The 15,768-nt window shown below is 40.4% G+C and overlaps 1 protein-coding gene and 1 long non-coding RNA gene across 3 annotated transcripts in view; one reads left to right on the top strand and one right to left on the bottom strand.

Moving 5' to 3' along the window:
- Nucleotides 1-8,256, bottom strand: part of RRP15 (ribosomal RNA processing 15 homolog) — a 52,105-nt gene extending 43,849 nt beyond the window's left edge. Inside the window, exons 1-2 of one of the 2 annotated variants that reach the window (XM_067027743.1) lie at nt 8,214-8,252; nt 7,518-7,832 (exon numbers count right to left, since the gene is read on the bottom strand). In XM_067027743.1, coding sequence (XP_066883844.1) covers nt 7,518-7,725 — 208 coding nt within the window. In that variant the 5' untranslated portion in view covers nt 7,726-7,832; nt 8,214-8,252. Of the gene's footprint in view, nt 1-7,517 lie in introns of both variants that reach the window. The other variant, XM_059061951.2, reaches the window with a different exon arrangement.
- Nucleotides 8,257-8,318: 62 nt separating this feature from the next.
- The window catches only part of LOC131755439 (uncharacterized), a 54,276-nt gene continuing 46,826 nt past the window's right edge, over nt 8,319-15,768 (top strand). Inside the window, exons 1-2 of the long non-coding RNA XR_010839398.1 lie at nt 8,319-8,400; nt 9,171-9,235. This is a non-coding gene — a long non-coding RNA (uncharacterized lncRNA). The remainder of the gene's footprint in view (nt 8,401-9,170; nt 9,236-15,768) is intronic.

Genomic DNA, 15,768 nt, shown 5'->3' with positions numbered 1-15,768 from the left:
TAGGGGTGTCATCCTCTCCTTTATAATGCTTGACATTTATGTGTTACTGGAACATCGACTATAGCATTTTACCTTTCACATACCTCTGATTCGTGATCATCCACAATTTTACTATGACCAGGTTGCAAACCCTACTGAAGAGTATTACAATTTACCAAAACTTCAGTCTGAATCGTTTTGCTATCATTCAAGTTTATATTACAAACAACTTCTGTTAAACGTACCTGGTACAAGAGAAAAGAGTGTAAAAATCACAATGAGAGGTTTCCAATTTACCATAAATGGATATTGAGTACTACACCATGTTTCAGGATTTATGCCAAGTTCTGAGACACAGCTGTAACCAAAGCTTTCAAGGTCTCTCCCCACAGATCTAGGAAACTTCTGCAAAGTCTGACAAATAATACTTAAGAGTTGTACACTCATAAAAGCACAATATTCTACCTTTCTTATACAATGTGTCAAAAGAAATTAAAGCCAGAAGATAAAAAGTAAAGTTAAAACAACACATGGGTTATACCTGTGTGTTTTCTATGGAATTTAAGTAGCATCTTGCTAAAGGAAGTTGCTTTCAAATGTTGATATAAGGCACATCCCTATCAATTTTTATGAACCAATTAAAATTCAAAAATAAGTCTCTAAGTCCATTTCCTGATGAGCTGGTATACTTTAATAATAAGCCTATAACTTGCTGACCCTCATGTGTCTGAAGCCGGCTTCCACCGTCTGCCTCTATCATCTCTCAGAGTCCATTCTCCATAAATGTTTGGTAACTTAATAGTTCTGCCAAGGCCACATGTACACAAATCTCTGAACTAGAAAAGCTGTTTCCAAAGGTCACTTCTTCCAGAAATATGTGATTTCACAAGAGGAAAAAAAATCAGTTTCTTATATTAAATAGCAAATTCTGAGTTAAACCAAAGGAAAACGTCCCATCCAAAGGACCTACATTACTGAATTTATTAAATAAAAGGCTCTTTATTATTTATGTCTATTGAAGAGACACATTCTAAATCCTGAAAGAAACAGCAGAGGGAGACAACTAAGTAGAAACCTAAAGGACACAGAGAAGCTGGTCACGAGAGTGAAGAGAACAGAGCAGCTAGTAGGAGAGCATAAGCACGGCTAGGAGGGAGGAGAGCAAATGTGTTCACGGAACAAGGAGTTCAGAAACTGTGACCCTAGTGAGCTGGGGGGCGACGAGGCGTGAGCACTGAGGAGTAAGCAGCCGTCAGAGAGTGGAGGCTGGGTATGCAGACTATCAGCGCCCCCAGTGATATACTCCATCCTCCTCATTCACTGGTTTCTGCATTTGGGAAAATGAAATTATGAATTCAGCCTTGCAAATATTAAGTGTGAGGTACCTATGGAACAACTAAGCATAGACAACCCACAGTTGTCAAAATCACTATTGTTAATCCTGAATTTTACCACAAATACATGACTAAATCATTAGATTATGGAGTAAGAAGGACAGAATTAAGAGACAACATCCTGCAACTATGGACTGAACAGTTTTCCACTGGGAGGCATAATGGAAACAGTATCTCCAAGCCTCTGTCTCCTCATCTGTAAAACAGAAACGCCATAAGCTACCTTGCAGGGTTACCAGAGGAAATTCTAACCTTTTTTCTGGAGAAAGCTCTAGCTTATAAACACCACGGTTATCAAGGGCTGGAAGGCTTATTGGGTGGTCAAGAAACGGGACTAGCAGTTTTATTAGATAAGAAAAAATGTCATGATCATTCATCCAAATGCTTGTGCCAAGCATTCAATGCTTTACATATATGAGCTCACTGAATCTTTGCAACAATCCTGAGGAGACACTTATCACCTCCATGTTAGGGATGAGGAAACTGAGGCAGGTCACAGTAAATAAGCAGTACAAACACAGGTGCCTCTTATACAACTGAGTAAAAGTGATCATTCATTTCCAGAGACAATACATGGATATTAGGAGAAGAGAAGGAAGGTTGGAAGAAGCGAGGAAGGAATGAAGACTGCACAGTTATCAACAGCGGAAAGAATGCTACAGCAATCTGACCACAAAAACACCCCTTAGTGATGGAACCTTCTTGAGTGGGAGAAAAATCTGTCACAACACCAAGGTTTCCTCATACCCAATCTTTCTTAAGATTCTATGCCCCTGCTCTTTTACTTTCCAAATAGCTTTTTTTTTTTTTTCATCATCTCTATCCTCCTGGTTCCTCAACCGTATCAGCGGAGTCAGGGGTCAGAGTAAAGGCTCTAGAGAAAACTTCAAGAATGGTTGTGTCATTTACCAACTTGTGCATCAGCTTATGCATTGGGGGAGCAAGATAAAACCTCTCTGTATCTCAGTTTCTTATAAGTAAAACGAGGATAATAATAACCCTGTCTCACAGGGCTGTTGTCAGAATTAAAGTGACATGTAGGGGGCTTAGAACAGTACCTAAGCTAATATTGTTGTTATTATTACCTAATTCCTCTAACAGTATAGTACACCCAAAATTTATGGTGCTACAAGTTTATTTGGAAGTTGGTTATCTGGAAAATTGAATGCTTTCCTTCTGAAACACATTTCAAGTGGGGACCTTGTCTCTGTCTTCCCTGTACTTTCCTAGTGCAATCCCTAAAAGAGTTTTGCAATTGCCTGATTGTTCTGGCTCTCTATGGCAGTCAGCATACAGTTAGCGGTGATGTTTATAAAGATGTGTCACCCTCTTGCTTAAAAGGTCTCAAGCGCTCCATACTGCCTACAAAGAGAGAATCCTATTTCCTTCATATGGCAAACAAGGTCCTTTACAATCTGGCTTTATCCTCTGTTTCTAGTCTCAGTGACTCCTCTGAAGAGCTAGAGCCATAGCCAACAATTCATCTCAACCTAACCAGCCACGCGTTTTAAGAAGCTGCATGCCACTGTATGTGCTTTTCCTATGTCTGAGAAAACTGTCCTCTCCACCCCCAGACTTAGAAAACTAAGGCTTCAATGAAATGACACCTTACTTATCAATATTTATTCAGCAAGAAAACGTACTTAGTACCAAAATGTGTAAGGAAGGCCCTATGAAAATAAAGATACATAAGATATCGTTCCAGCACTTGAACTTATATCCAAAAGGAGAGAGACACGTTAAAATAAAATAATAATACAGTATATTACGAGTAATATGTATAAGATCGGAGGAAGCAATGCCTAGGCTGGATTCTATATGGATTTCTCTGTCTCCATCCTTACCATTTTTAACTGGACCAGGATCATGGTAACTATAACCTTTATAATGAGCTCTTAATAATACTCAATACATTGTATTACAGTCCTGTGTTTAATATCGATCTTCCCTAAGACTGTAATTCTAGGGCAGGAATTTACACATCCTTTGTATCCTCAACACCCAGAGGGTGACCAGAATACAGAAGAACACAATTGTTCATTGAACTGAATTGAATAATCAGGTCTCTATGTTAGCCAAAAGCCTTCTTAACCCAAAATGTAATTGAACTATAATAGCAAGAGAACCCTAGAATCTAATCATATTTAGAATAATGCACTGAGAAGTCAGGACAGCTCTAACTTGAAATTATCCGGTACTTGAATAGAGAAATCTACTTTCCACCTAAATCTGTAAGCAATACTGATATCCTGCTCCAAATGTAGTAGTATTTCTTTCTCTGACAACCTCACAGGAACTAGTCTATTGAATTCAAAAAATATTGGGAAGTGTTCCAATCCCTGATCAACGAATAGTCTGCTTTCCTTAACTCCTTTGGCAGGAGATAAGGATTCCAATTACCTAGGGACTGCAGTAGTATATGACAGTGCCGCCAGCCGCGGTGGGTCCTCAAAGTGTAGCAACAATCGACGAGAGGGGGTAGGGAACTGAACGCACCAAGGTATGGGATCAGAGGGGCACAAGTAACTGATGGTTGCAAGGCAAGTTTAATAACAAAGCGTAGCCATCTATATACCCCTAAAGCAGGGAATTTGCTTAGTCACGCCTTATCGGCATCAGCTGGTTGATTGGCTTCTCGGCTTCTCCCTCAAAGGCACCAATTTCCCCTCCAGGGTTGCTTTTCCTAGCTTTAGGGGACAACCAGGGACTCCCAGTAACTGAGCAGGTCCCTGGAGCGATTTGGCCAAAGGCCATCTCCTTTTTTACATTCATACCATAAAGTCCAGGACGCATACCAAGGAGAGTACAATCGGGCCCTGAGGCTTATGAGGGTCTTAATGGCGCCTTCCTCAGAGGGCAATGCTCGCCACATTTCCCCCTCTTTTATTTTTTAAAGCTTGATAATGCAATTTCAACCCATACACCTCCTAACGAAGAGCAGCGAGATGGCCAACAATAAAGCGTAATAAACAAGGTAAGTCAATTAACATCAACAATACACATGACCCCACGGTAATCAATCCTGTGAGTCCATTTTGAAACCAATGCATTGGGTTTAACCATTGAAGATGATCCAAGAGTCCTTGAATTAATTGTCGGGGCCTGTCTTCTTGTAGATGAGCTTCTTGAATTGCTTGTATTTCCGCATTAAGTTTTTGTATGTCCAAACTAATGTGTCCATCAGTCCATACACTTAAAGTGCATTTTTACTTTGTTCCAATCCCAGTCAGTTTCATTATAAGCGTGTTGAGTCACACAAATCCAAGTATATTTAGCATGGCAAATCAAACGCATTTTCCATTTTAAAGCCATAATTTGGTCTCCTAAACCTATGAGAGCATTTTTTAACTCATCAACCTCAGTTTTTAGTTGAGTATCAATATGACTTTGTAATGCTAATGCAATACTGGTAGTTTTAGACAACTGATTAACATAATGTGCTTGTTGTACAGTTTTATTTAATGCTAAACCGGTGGTAGCGGCTGTGGCTGTTAAAGCGGGTAAGGCTGTGGCTGTTAAAGCGGCTAAGGCTAATATGCTACATATTAATATTCCAATGAATCGTTTAGGTCTTTTTAAAGCTTCAGATAATTCTAGCCAAGCTTGCATGCTAGTACTATGATACCATGGTTCAGAAATATTTACACGCAGCATTACATAGGAAGGTTGTTTTAACATCATAACAGAAAAAGTTCCTTTCATAGGCAGAATGCAAGTACTAAAAATACAATTCTGACAAGTTATATTATATCCTAAGGAACCAGAAGTAAACTCAATCTGTAAATCTCCTATTAGCAAGGCATGAGGGTGTAACACAAGTAATAACCGGTTGATAAGAATAAGACAATGCAAACATCCCCAAATCCCAATGCTTATAAAAAACCAAACTATTACTAGTAACAGAAACTGAAGAAATTAAAATGGTACCATTATTATAATTTTAAGGTGCACCAGATTTGAGAATTCAAAATCAGATTGGGGAAAATCAGAAGGAAAAAAGGAGGGAAACTTCAAACTTGTAACAGCTTTAACTACCTTTGAACTATGGCCGGCCTGTAAAGTCCCTTGTCCTCCTACATATACTTCAACACAAAAATAGTATCTTTGACTTTGCAGCTTCTATTAGAGCTCCACTTTCAGCTTTATGATTAGACCCACCTTTGTTGCTGTAATTACCAGTCTCATTCTTTCCATTTTTGTTATTGTTGCCCTGTGAAATCATTTTTTCTAGAACAGCAAGAAGATGTAAAGCTTTCTCAGCTTGGTAGGTTAACATATACAGGTCTACGAGCAAAAAAACACACTGCTTGGGCAAATTTTTCTTCAAAAGGTTCTATGAACTGATAAAGTTTTTCACCAACGGATATGGCTTCTGTATACTGTCGGACATGATACAGGATGACTGCTTGATTGTAATACAACATACTGTTTTCAAGATCATCTAATCCATCCATTTCTTCAACAGCCGAGTGCACCTGATTCTTCAATTGGTTAAGTGTCTGTCTTAAACTATCTGTTGTTGTCTGGTTACCTTTGAAAAACTCAGCTACTGCCGTATTCAAAATTATTTTATAATCGTCTTTGTTTATATCTTGTAGGCAGGCAAGATGTTGCAGACAGACATCATAATTTCCAGCTGTGAAAGCCTGGAAAGCACTGGTGGACAACTCCTTCTCTTGATCAGTGATCTCAGGTCGCTTCTTGGATACTTTTTGCCCCATATTTTTTTACTTCTGACTATTGCCCCGAGTTACTATCAACTTTACTATGTGGCCACACTTTCACTCCTCACTCCGGGGATTCACCTACCGAGATTCAGACGTCCCTCTTGTCAAGTCCCTGTTCGGGCGCCACTTGCCGCCAGCCGCGGTGGGTCCTCAAAGTGTAGCAACAATCGACGAGAGGGGGTAGGGAACTGAACGCACCAAGGTATGGGATCAGAAGGGCACAAGCAACTGATGGTTGCAAAGCAAGTTTAACAACAAAGCGTAGCCGTATATATACCCCTAAAGCAGGGAATTTGCTTAGTCACGCCTTATCGGCATCAGCTGGTTGATTGGCTTCTCGGCTTAGTCACGCCTTATCGGCATCAGCTGGTTGATTGGCTTCTCGGCTTAGTCACGCCTTATCGGCATCAGCTGGTTGATTGGCTTCTCGGCTTCTCCCTCAAAGGCACCAATTTCCCCTCCAGGGTTGCTTTTCCTAGCTTTAGGGAACAACCAGGGACTCCCAGTAACTGAGCAGGTCCCTGGAGCGATCTGGCCAAAGGCCATCTCCTTTTTTACCTTTGTACCATAAAGTCCAGGATGCATACCAAGGAGAGTACAGTCGGGCCCTGAGGCTTATGAAGGTCTTAATGGCGCCTTCCTCGGAGAGCAATGCTCGCCACATGACAGTTTCTTCTTCTTAGTCCTGGAAGTCGAGGTTTATTCACTCATTTACTTAAATATCTGCGAAGGGTGCACAACACAGCAGGCACTGTCTTAGGCACTGGGTACAGAGCAGTCTCTCCTCTTATGGAACTTACATTCCAGCTGGGAGAGACATACAGCAAATATACAATGTCAGAGGGCTTGAGAAACGCTGAGAAAAATAAAGCAGGGTAATAAGTCAAAAAGTGAAGGCAGGGAGACACGGAGAAGAGTAGTGGTGTACATTAGATAGGGTGGTCAGAGACAAGTCTCGCAGACAAGGCATTGAATCAGAGACTGAAGGAGTGAGAGAGAGAGAGAGCCATGGAAGCATCTGAAAAGTATACCATTCGTCTTCCTCTTTCGGCCTTTTGCTCCTTGCTCCATATGAGAACTAACTCATTCTTGTAATTTCAAATATCCCCCTTCCTTTCGTCCCTCGCTACTGTAAGCTTCTTTTTGCTGCTATAAGACGCAACAGTTTCATCTGTTTTAATTCATTACAGTAACGATAAAAATGTCTAATAAAAGAACTTGGAAGTTTTAACACGCAACAGGGACCCTTCCCTGAACACCACTTTCCCAAGCCTCCTCAAGGAGCCAAAGTCGCCCCTTCGCCGCCCTGAGGAGACGAAATTCGAGGGCTAGCGGCAAATGCATTCGCATCCCCTACTTCCCGCAAACTCATGCCGGCCTTTCCTCTGAGCAGCCAAACTCAGCCCTAGTACGTTACCTTCATTATCGGCAGCATCTTTGTCCTTATCTTCCAGCTCCGATGCTGCAGCCGGGGATACCATTTTCATCTTCCCCTTCTTCTTTACAGAATTTTTCAGCTTTTTCCCGGCACTCACACGTGACTCTCGAACGGCCGCGGCCATGATTCCTAACCGGAAGCGTCCCGTGAGCTTTGGGTCCGGCGGTAACACAAGCGGCTTCGGCATCTAGTTCCGGTGAAACAAGGTTCCGGGACGGAGCTGTTTGAGTTTTGGGGCTGGAGGCTCACAATATGGATTGGAAAGTGGACTGATTGGTTGTCTTTACGTGCTATCTGCTCCAGTAAAAAACAATAATAAAAATAAGTGAATATACGTTCTCAGCAGACTCCTCTACCAGCTCGCCCTTGTCCTGGTCCGCCGCCTTACTCCGACCCCAACCCGACCCGGTCCACTTTCATTTCCTCCCCACTGCTGTTTCCGTATCTGCTGCCTTATTTCATGTTGGTTTATGGTGTTGGGCTAACGTCCCAAACGTGCCTACTAAACGCACTAGAAGCGAGGAAGCGAGGACAGTTGCGTGAGGGGTCGATAGTTAGAATATGAGAATGTCCTCCCCTCTCCTCTGATCACCGCCAGCAACTCCAGATCTTTCTTAAAACTTTGACCCGATAATCTCCCTCTGATTAACCCCTGAGTGGCTTCCAATTGCAAACCGAATAGAATCTCGCTTTCTTCCCTTGGGTCGCGGGTGTGAACGGTTCCGGCCCTCACCCCTCCCTTCCACCTAGCTCCTCCCCGCCCGCTCAAGGCGCCCGACCGCGCGGTGTAGACCGAGAAAACGGAAGCTTTGCACTCCGCGAACTGCTCCTGCCTCCCTCCGGGGGCCAGCTTCTCCCTGAGGTCAGCCTTTGACACCAGCTTTCCCAGCCTCGCTTTCCCTAGAAGCTGCTCCCACAAGCTGCCCCTATTTCCTTTCCCTAACTTGTCGGCTCCTGGATAATAAGGGCCATATATCATTCACTATCCTACCCCGAGGCCAGCAACGGAGCCTGGCCCGTGGTAAGAACCCAAACATATTTTTGGAAGAAATGAATGAATGAATGACAGAATACAATCATTCACAAAGTTAATGAGTCAAACGGCTAATGTAGCAAACTCTTACATCGTGTTCCATCGGCCAGGCGTATTCTAAAGGCTTTCCCTAAGCTTCGCATTTTCCTGGAAGAGCATTTCTTGTTTTTCTTTAACACCCAGAATTTATAAAGGGGAAGGGGGCACACTTTTTCTTTGGGTGCTGTTATCTCTCTGCTCCTTTTATCTGCTATTACTATCTTCTTTAGAGTTCTCTTCACGTCTTACTAGCCAATCCCTTGTTATTCCAATCCAATGTTAAAGTTAACAATTCTGTATATTAAACTTTCCGAATCAAATTACTAAGTGGTTTCCATCTCCTGATTGGCCTTTACTGATACAAAGATCAGTGTTGTGATGGAAATATTATCAGTACCCAAATACTGTCCCTACCAGCCTGCAGCACCGTTAAACCGTTCCGTTAAGGTTTAGTCATTTTTAGAAGAGGGAGGGTATTCAGAGTAGAGTTCCTTGTTAACATGCAAACATTTATAGGACGATAACAGATAAAATAATTTCTTCTGGATGATTTGTTGCAGCTTGGCTGATGTGAGTGCACTGAAGAGCTTTGAACTACTGGACATGGAACAGATAAGAGGGAGAGGTAATTGCAGTGTATCCAGAGCAGGGGGTGCTGGGTCTGCAAGGTCTGCATGCTCTGGAAAGACATTCTGGGTTAAGTAAGAATTCTTGGGTTCTCTACAGAGAAAGGAATCTATAAAAGGAGAGTAAAGAGAAAGAAGATATCTCAGGATCATAGGGAATATCATCAGCATTGCTATGTGGGAAGGCACAAGAACAAGGGGTCAGGATAGAGAGTTACGAGAAGAGCAGTGCTAGGTCTCTAAACACTAGTGGGACACATTCCCCCAAAGAAGTGACTGTCATCAAATGTGGACTCACAGGAAAAGAAATCATAACTATTTAATTGATTTGTCACTTTAACAAGAGATGTAAAGGAAAACTTAAAAAAAGAAAAAAAAAAAAGAAATGATGTACTATATTCCTGAAAGACAGATCAAATTTTCTAAAGCTATTTATTTATTCCAACAAAAGTGCCATTGGAAGGTTTGGGGAGAAGAAAGGAAAAGAGCAAAGTCTTGATAAAATAATTCTAAGGTTCAAAATAAGTAAATGATAATAATATTTTTTAAAAAGAGGAGTCTTGAGACAAAGCTTGCCTGTTCAGATATTAGAATATACTATACATAAAGCTACAATAATTAAAATGTACAGATCAAAAGAAAAAATAAGTGATAATGAAACAAATTCTAGAATATGTAAAAACTTAAAATATTATGCAGGAACTATCATGAGGAAAAGAGAGAAGAGAAAAATTCTGCAAAACTTATTTTAGTAAAATTAACTGTTTAGTGAGAAAAGAAATTAGAGGCTCACATCTTACCCTAAAATTAATTCCAGAATTAAATACGAAATAAATATAAGGAAGAGAAAAGAAGTGAAAGTCTGATTTACTGGATTGTAGAAACAACTTTCCAAGTTTAAAATCAATGGAAGTAATTCTGAAAAAGAGAACAATAGATCTAATTATATAAAAACCAAAAACTGTGTATCTAAGAAAATGACCAAAATATAAAGGTAAATAGAATGTGAACAAGACAGAAAATCGATTTTGAGATGACTACATAAAGAATTCATATGACTTTCACATCTGGTCAAGGTGGAGTAACAGGGAGCAAATTTATCCTCCCACCTGAAACAAAAAATAGACAAAATAAACAGAGCAACAGTTTTCAAGAACCAGACATTAGATAATGAAGGATAATGACCAATGAGAGGTGGGAAACAAACTAGGTGATCCCATGATCTCCTCAGCATACTGCTTGGAGAAAGTTTCCAGACCTGGGCACAGAGAGAGGGGGTCGAAGCTGAGCCTGGAAGACTTTTCAAGTTGGAAAGATACAGCTGAGAGTCAGGGAAGACCAAGGTAACTACAGTTAGCAGGATAGAGTACCAGAGAGAAGAGAGACAACTCAGGAGATCTGTGAAGAGGGTCCCTCAGGGACTTAGGTCAGTACTGATCAACACATACATGTGAGAAACTACCCAAGAACCACCCAAAAGAATTAGAGTCAACAGCTACTTATGCACACGTGGGACTGGGAATGGTGCCTATTCCCACCAGACAGACTGGCAAAATCTCACAACTCACAGGGTATTGGTTAGAGTATCTGTCAAAAACTTAAGGGTATGAGATTATATCTTATTTGCAAGGTAACAAGAAGCCTGCCAAAATTTCATGAATGTTGGTAGAAGACACAAGACTCTTGGGTAAGAGAGGAAGGACAGTTTATTTATTATTCAGAGTAATAGCAGTACAGAGGCAAGAGTATCAGCAATTTTTTAGACAATTCTCCAAGCCCCAACACAGAGTGATGCACAAAGAGCTAGATAACATTTGCACATGCAATGAGTTGACTTACAGGAGAGGGGCTTGAGCTATTTACAATAGCATCAAAAACTACAAAATACTTAGGGTTACCCCTAAGTTACCCCTAAGATGTGAAAGACCTATATGCTGAAGACTACAAAACATTGCTGAGCCAAAATTAAAGAAGATCCAAATAAATGGAGAGATCTACCATGTTCATGGATCAGAAGATGCAACACTATTATCAATTCTTCCCAGATTGATCTATAGATTCAATGAAATCCCAATCAAACTTCCAACAGACTTTTTTGTAGAAATTGAAAATCCAATTCTAAAATTCATATGAAAATTCAAAAATCCTAGAATAGCAAAAAAATGAATGAAAAAGAAAGACAAAGTTGAAGAGTCAGCACTACATAATTTCAAGACATTATAAGCCTACAGTTATTAAAATGGTATAGTATGGCCATCAAGTAGACAAATAGATCAACTGAACAAAATAGAAAGTCAGGAAATAAAAACACACATATATATACATATTTATACACTGATTCTATATATATGTGTATATATTACTGATTTCTATATATATATACTGATTATATATATATATATATACTGATATATATATATATATACTGATATATATATAAAGAAGAAAGATCTAAAATCAGTAATCTAAGTTTCTACTTTAGGAAACTAGAAGGAAAAAAGCAAATTAAATCAAAGTAAGCAGAAGAAAAGAAACAATAAGCGTTAGAGCAGAAATCAGTAAAATTGAAAGGAGGATCTCAATAGAAAAAATCGATGAAACCAAAAGCTGCTTCTTTGAAAAGATCAATAACATGGATAAGCCTCTAGCCAGGCTAAGAATAAAAGAACTTCAAGTTCAAAAATTACAAATATTAGAAACAAAAGAGAGGACATCACTACAGATCCTATGGACGTAAAAAGTATAATAAAGGAGTACTATGAACAACTCTATGCCCACAAATTTGATAACCTAGATTAAATGGACCAATTTCTTAAAAGATACATTTTCCCCAGATTCACAGAAGAAGAAATAGACAATCTGAATAGGCCTGTATCTCTTAAATAAATGGCATAAATAATTAATAACCACCCCAAACAGAAAATACCAGGCCAACTGCATTCACTGTTAGGGACTGAATTGTGTCCCCAAAGTTCATAGGTTGAAAATCTAACTGCCAATGTGATTATAGTTGGAGATAGAGTCTTCAAAGAGATAACTGAAGTTAAATCAGGGCCGATGGGTGGGCCTCAATCCAATAGGACTGGTGTCATTAAAAGAAGAGGAAAAGATACCAATGATGCATATACACAGAAAAGGTGACCACTTATAAGCCAAGCCTCAGGAGAAACCACCCCTGCTGGCACCTTGAAGCCTCTAGAACTATGAGAAGATAAGCATATGTTATTTAAGCCACCCAGTCCATGGTATTTTGCTACAGCAGCCCTAGAAAACTAATACTCCCGCCCTATACGTGTCCTTCATTTTAGTAAGATAAATTTGATCATTGTTTAGGTCAGTTTATAATAAATCAGGTTTTCTGTTCTTTTCATCCAAAAAACGTTGCACTGGATACACTACATGACCTTGGTCAAGTTGCTTTACCTTCATAAAGGTAAAGGTGTTTCCGTTTCCTCATATTAAAAATAAGGGAGCTGCACTAAATAAACTCTAAAAATCTTTTCAGCTTACATTTCTATGCCATTATAGAATAAATTTTCAGGTAGACATTGTTTACCCAAACCATCCCCTCTTCATTCAAAATCTAAGATTCAAGACTGATATGCAAATTTGTCCTAAGTTATTTAATAGCAGTAATCTGAAATTAATAGTAACAATTATAATGATGATGATGATGATGATGGTGATAATGTTTGGCTCTGAACTCTGTGTTTTTTTAAAGTAGTAACAGCATGGAAAGAATATAAAGATGAACATAAATTCTCCTGTGTAGAAAGGCTCTGAACACAGCAAAGTAGAGAAACTTCCTCTGTGGGAAAAGAGGACTCGCAGAATTTAGATACCAATGAGTGTATGACTCTGTGTCTCCTCTGGAGATTGACTAGAAATTGCTAGGAATGATCTTTCATGTGAGTCACCTTAAGGCTTTTGAAATCCATTAAGGAGCAGCTAACCAGAACTCCATTCCCTCTCCAACCAGGTAACTTTGCCCTCTAAAGGAAAAGTGGAACTATTACCAAAACCCCAGCATTTCAGACTCCTGTTCATATGGCTGTTTCTGAATCTTATCATCTTTATTTTAAGGACACATGTTTCTGAATCCTTTGGAACATCCTTAAAAATAGGATAGCTTTCCTCTTTATCTTTACTCTCCTCTAGCACTGACTTCTGCCGGTGATATAATTAAGAGCCAGGCAGTGGCCTCATTATTCCTAACCAGACTGAGGCAGTGTTTGACTGCCTCTTTAGAAACATCCCTGTAAACAAGAAAGGGACAGATTACATCACCTGGTTGGTGTTAAGCAACGAAGCAGGAGAATACTGGCAAAAGTAACAGGCTTTATTTCATTTGAACAAATTATTCTTGGACTCCTGGTCTCAGAGCCTTCATTAGTGACACGGGTACTATCATGCATCATGAAGACATATTCCACCTTGCATAAAGCCTTTCCATTAAACACTCACCTCCCTATGGGAGCTAACCATCTCCTAGGCAGTATTCCTCAGCCGTGGCAAGATTTGCCCTGGATTTTTGAATGACCAAGCAACCAAAAGAGAAAAGTGGGCTACCTCGATCCTTCCAGACTTTCAGATTCTCATTTCTACGAGTAGAAAGTGCATCCCGAATTGTATGCAAGGAACTGCCACTTCCTTCCCATGGTGACAGTTGAACCCAATCTGTGTGTCCTTAATAAACCAGCGGTACAGATGGAAGAGGCCTTAAGAACTCAGCCTTCTTATTTCATCCTTCTGAAATTGAGTGGCTTCATCACCCAAGACAAGAGAGTATTTGTCCAGTGGTAAGGTTCCAGGGTCCAGCCTTCCTAGACATGCCATCCATTCATTCATTCACTCATTCATTCATTCATCAAATATTTAATGAGCCCTTACTATGTGCCAGGTTCTGTTTCAGGCACTAGGGATTCCTAACAAAGCAGACAAAGTCCTTGTTCTTATTGAGGCTTGCATTCTCTGTGAGTGAGACAACAATAAATAAGTAAATAAAAATAAAATGGATAGCTGCAGATAATAGTGTTAGAAAGGTAATAAAACAGGGTCACGTAATAGGGAATGATTTGGAATAGGGTGATGGCTGGAGTGGGGTACCTTACATAGAGGTCAGAGAAACTCTAAGGGGTGACATTTGAGCTGGGATATGAATGGTGCGACTGAGATGACCATGTGACAATAAGGGGGAAAGTTTTTCAGGAGAAGCCAGGTTCCTTTGAGCAACAAAAGCCAGCATGAATAAAGCATAGTGAGCAGGGGAGGTGTAGGACATGCTGAGATAAGAGGGTTAGGAAGGGCCAGGTTAAATATGTCCTTGTAGGTCATGGCAAGCACATTCAACTTTGTGCCAGCGAAATGGGGAGCCATGGTACTATTTTAAACAGAGTAATAACAGGATCAGAACTCATTTTTCAAAGACCCTTTTAGTTCTGTTGGAGAACATGTGAGTCAGAGTGTCAATGCACAGACCAGTTAGGGGGCTACAGTAAAATTCTATGTGAGAGATCATGGTGGCTCAGACTGCGGTGGAGAGAAATAAAAATTGACGTATTAAGGGTATATGTTAGACATGGAAAGGGTTGTTAATGGTTTGGATATAGGATGTGAGAGAAAAAGAATTAGAAATTATGCCTAGATTTTTGATTTAATGGCTAGGCGGATCATGGTGCCATTCGCTGATATGGGGAAGGCCGGGAAGAACAGCTTAGTGGGAAAAATCTATTGTTTCTACTTTGACTTATTAGGTTTAAGATCTTAACATCTAAATCAAGATGTTGAATAAGTACTTGGATCTCAAGAGAGAAGCCAGGGATAGAGATACAAGGTATAAAATTTGATAGCATATGACCTCATTTTGGTGGGTTTTAACACCCAGGTATTAAAACCTGGAGCAGGTTTTCCAGACAGAAGAGAAAAAGGAGGCTACAGTCCAGGTGGCAGGAACTCCCATATTTAGAGATGACTAGACCATGTATGAAAATGGATAGCCAGAAAGCAGAAAGAATTAGGAAATTAAGAAAGCAAGAGAGAGAAGTGTTTCAAAAAGGAGGCAAGCATCATCTTTGTTAAATACTAGTGTGAGGTCAAGATAGGCGCGGATAAGGTTGTATTCATAGGGTGTTTTCAAAGTAGACATCTCCACTCTGATCTCATCTATCTTGGAAGTTTGTGAGTGGTCACGGTGGGAACGCCACACAGGGGAACATTTTCATCATCTCATTCAGGCTGAGAGGGAGGGATGGTGACCCTTCCACAGAGGAGAGCCAATGCTGAGGTTCAGGGAGGCTCAGCCAACCACAAACCACTGTCCTCAAACCCCTCCCCCTGCCACACCTCCTCTTCCCTGGGATTCCCCAGCACTTACTAAAACCTGCTTACTCCCAGAGGACACTGGGTAGGGCACCTGTCCTGAGTCTGGTCAGCACTAGTGGTCTGTCATCCTTCCTGTTCGCAGCCTGAGGCTCCCCTACTGGTCCTATCTGGCAGACGTGACAGTCTTTGAAGTCTACACTGACGTGACCAG

The sequence above is a fragment of the Kogia breviceps genome, chromosome 1 (genome assembly GCF_026419965.1).
Source record: "Kogia breviceps isolate mKogBre1 chromosome 1, mKogBre1 haplotype 1, whole genome shotgun sequence".
NCBI lineage: Eukaryota > Metazoa > Chordata > Mammalia > Artiodactyla > Physeteridae > Kogia > Kogia breviceps.
This window is presented reverse-complemented; position numbering and strand designations above follow the sequence as displayed.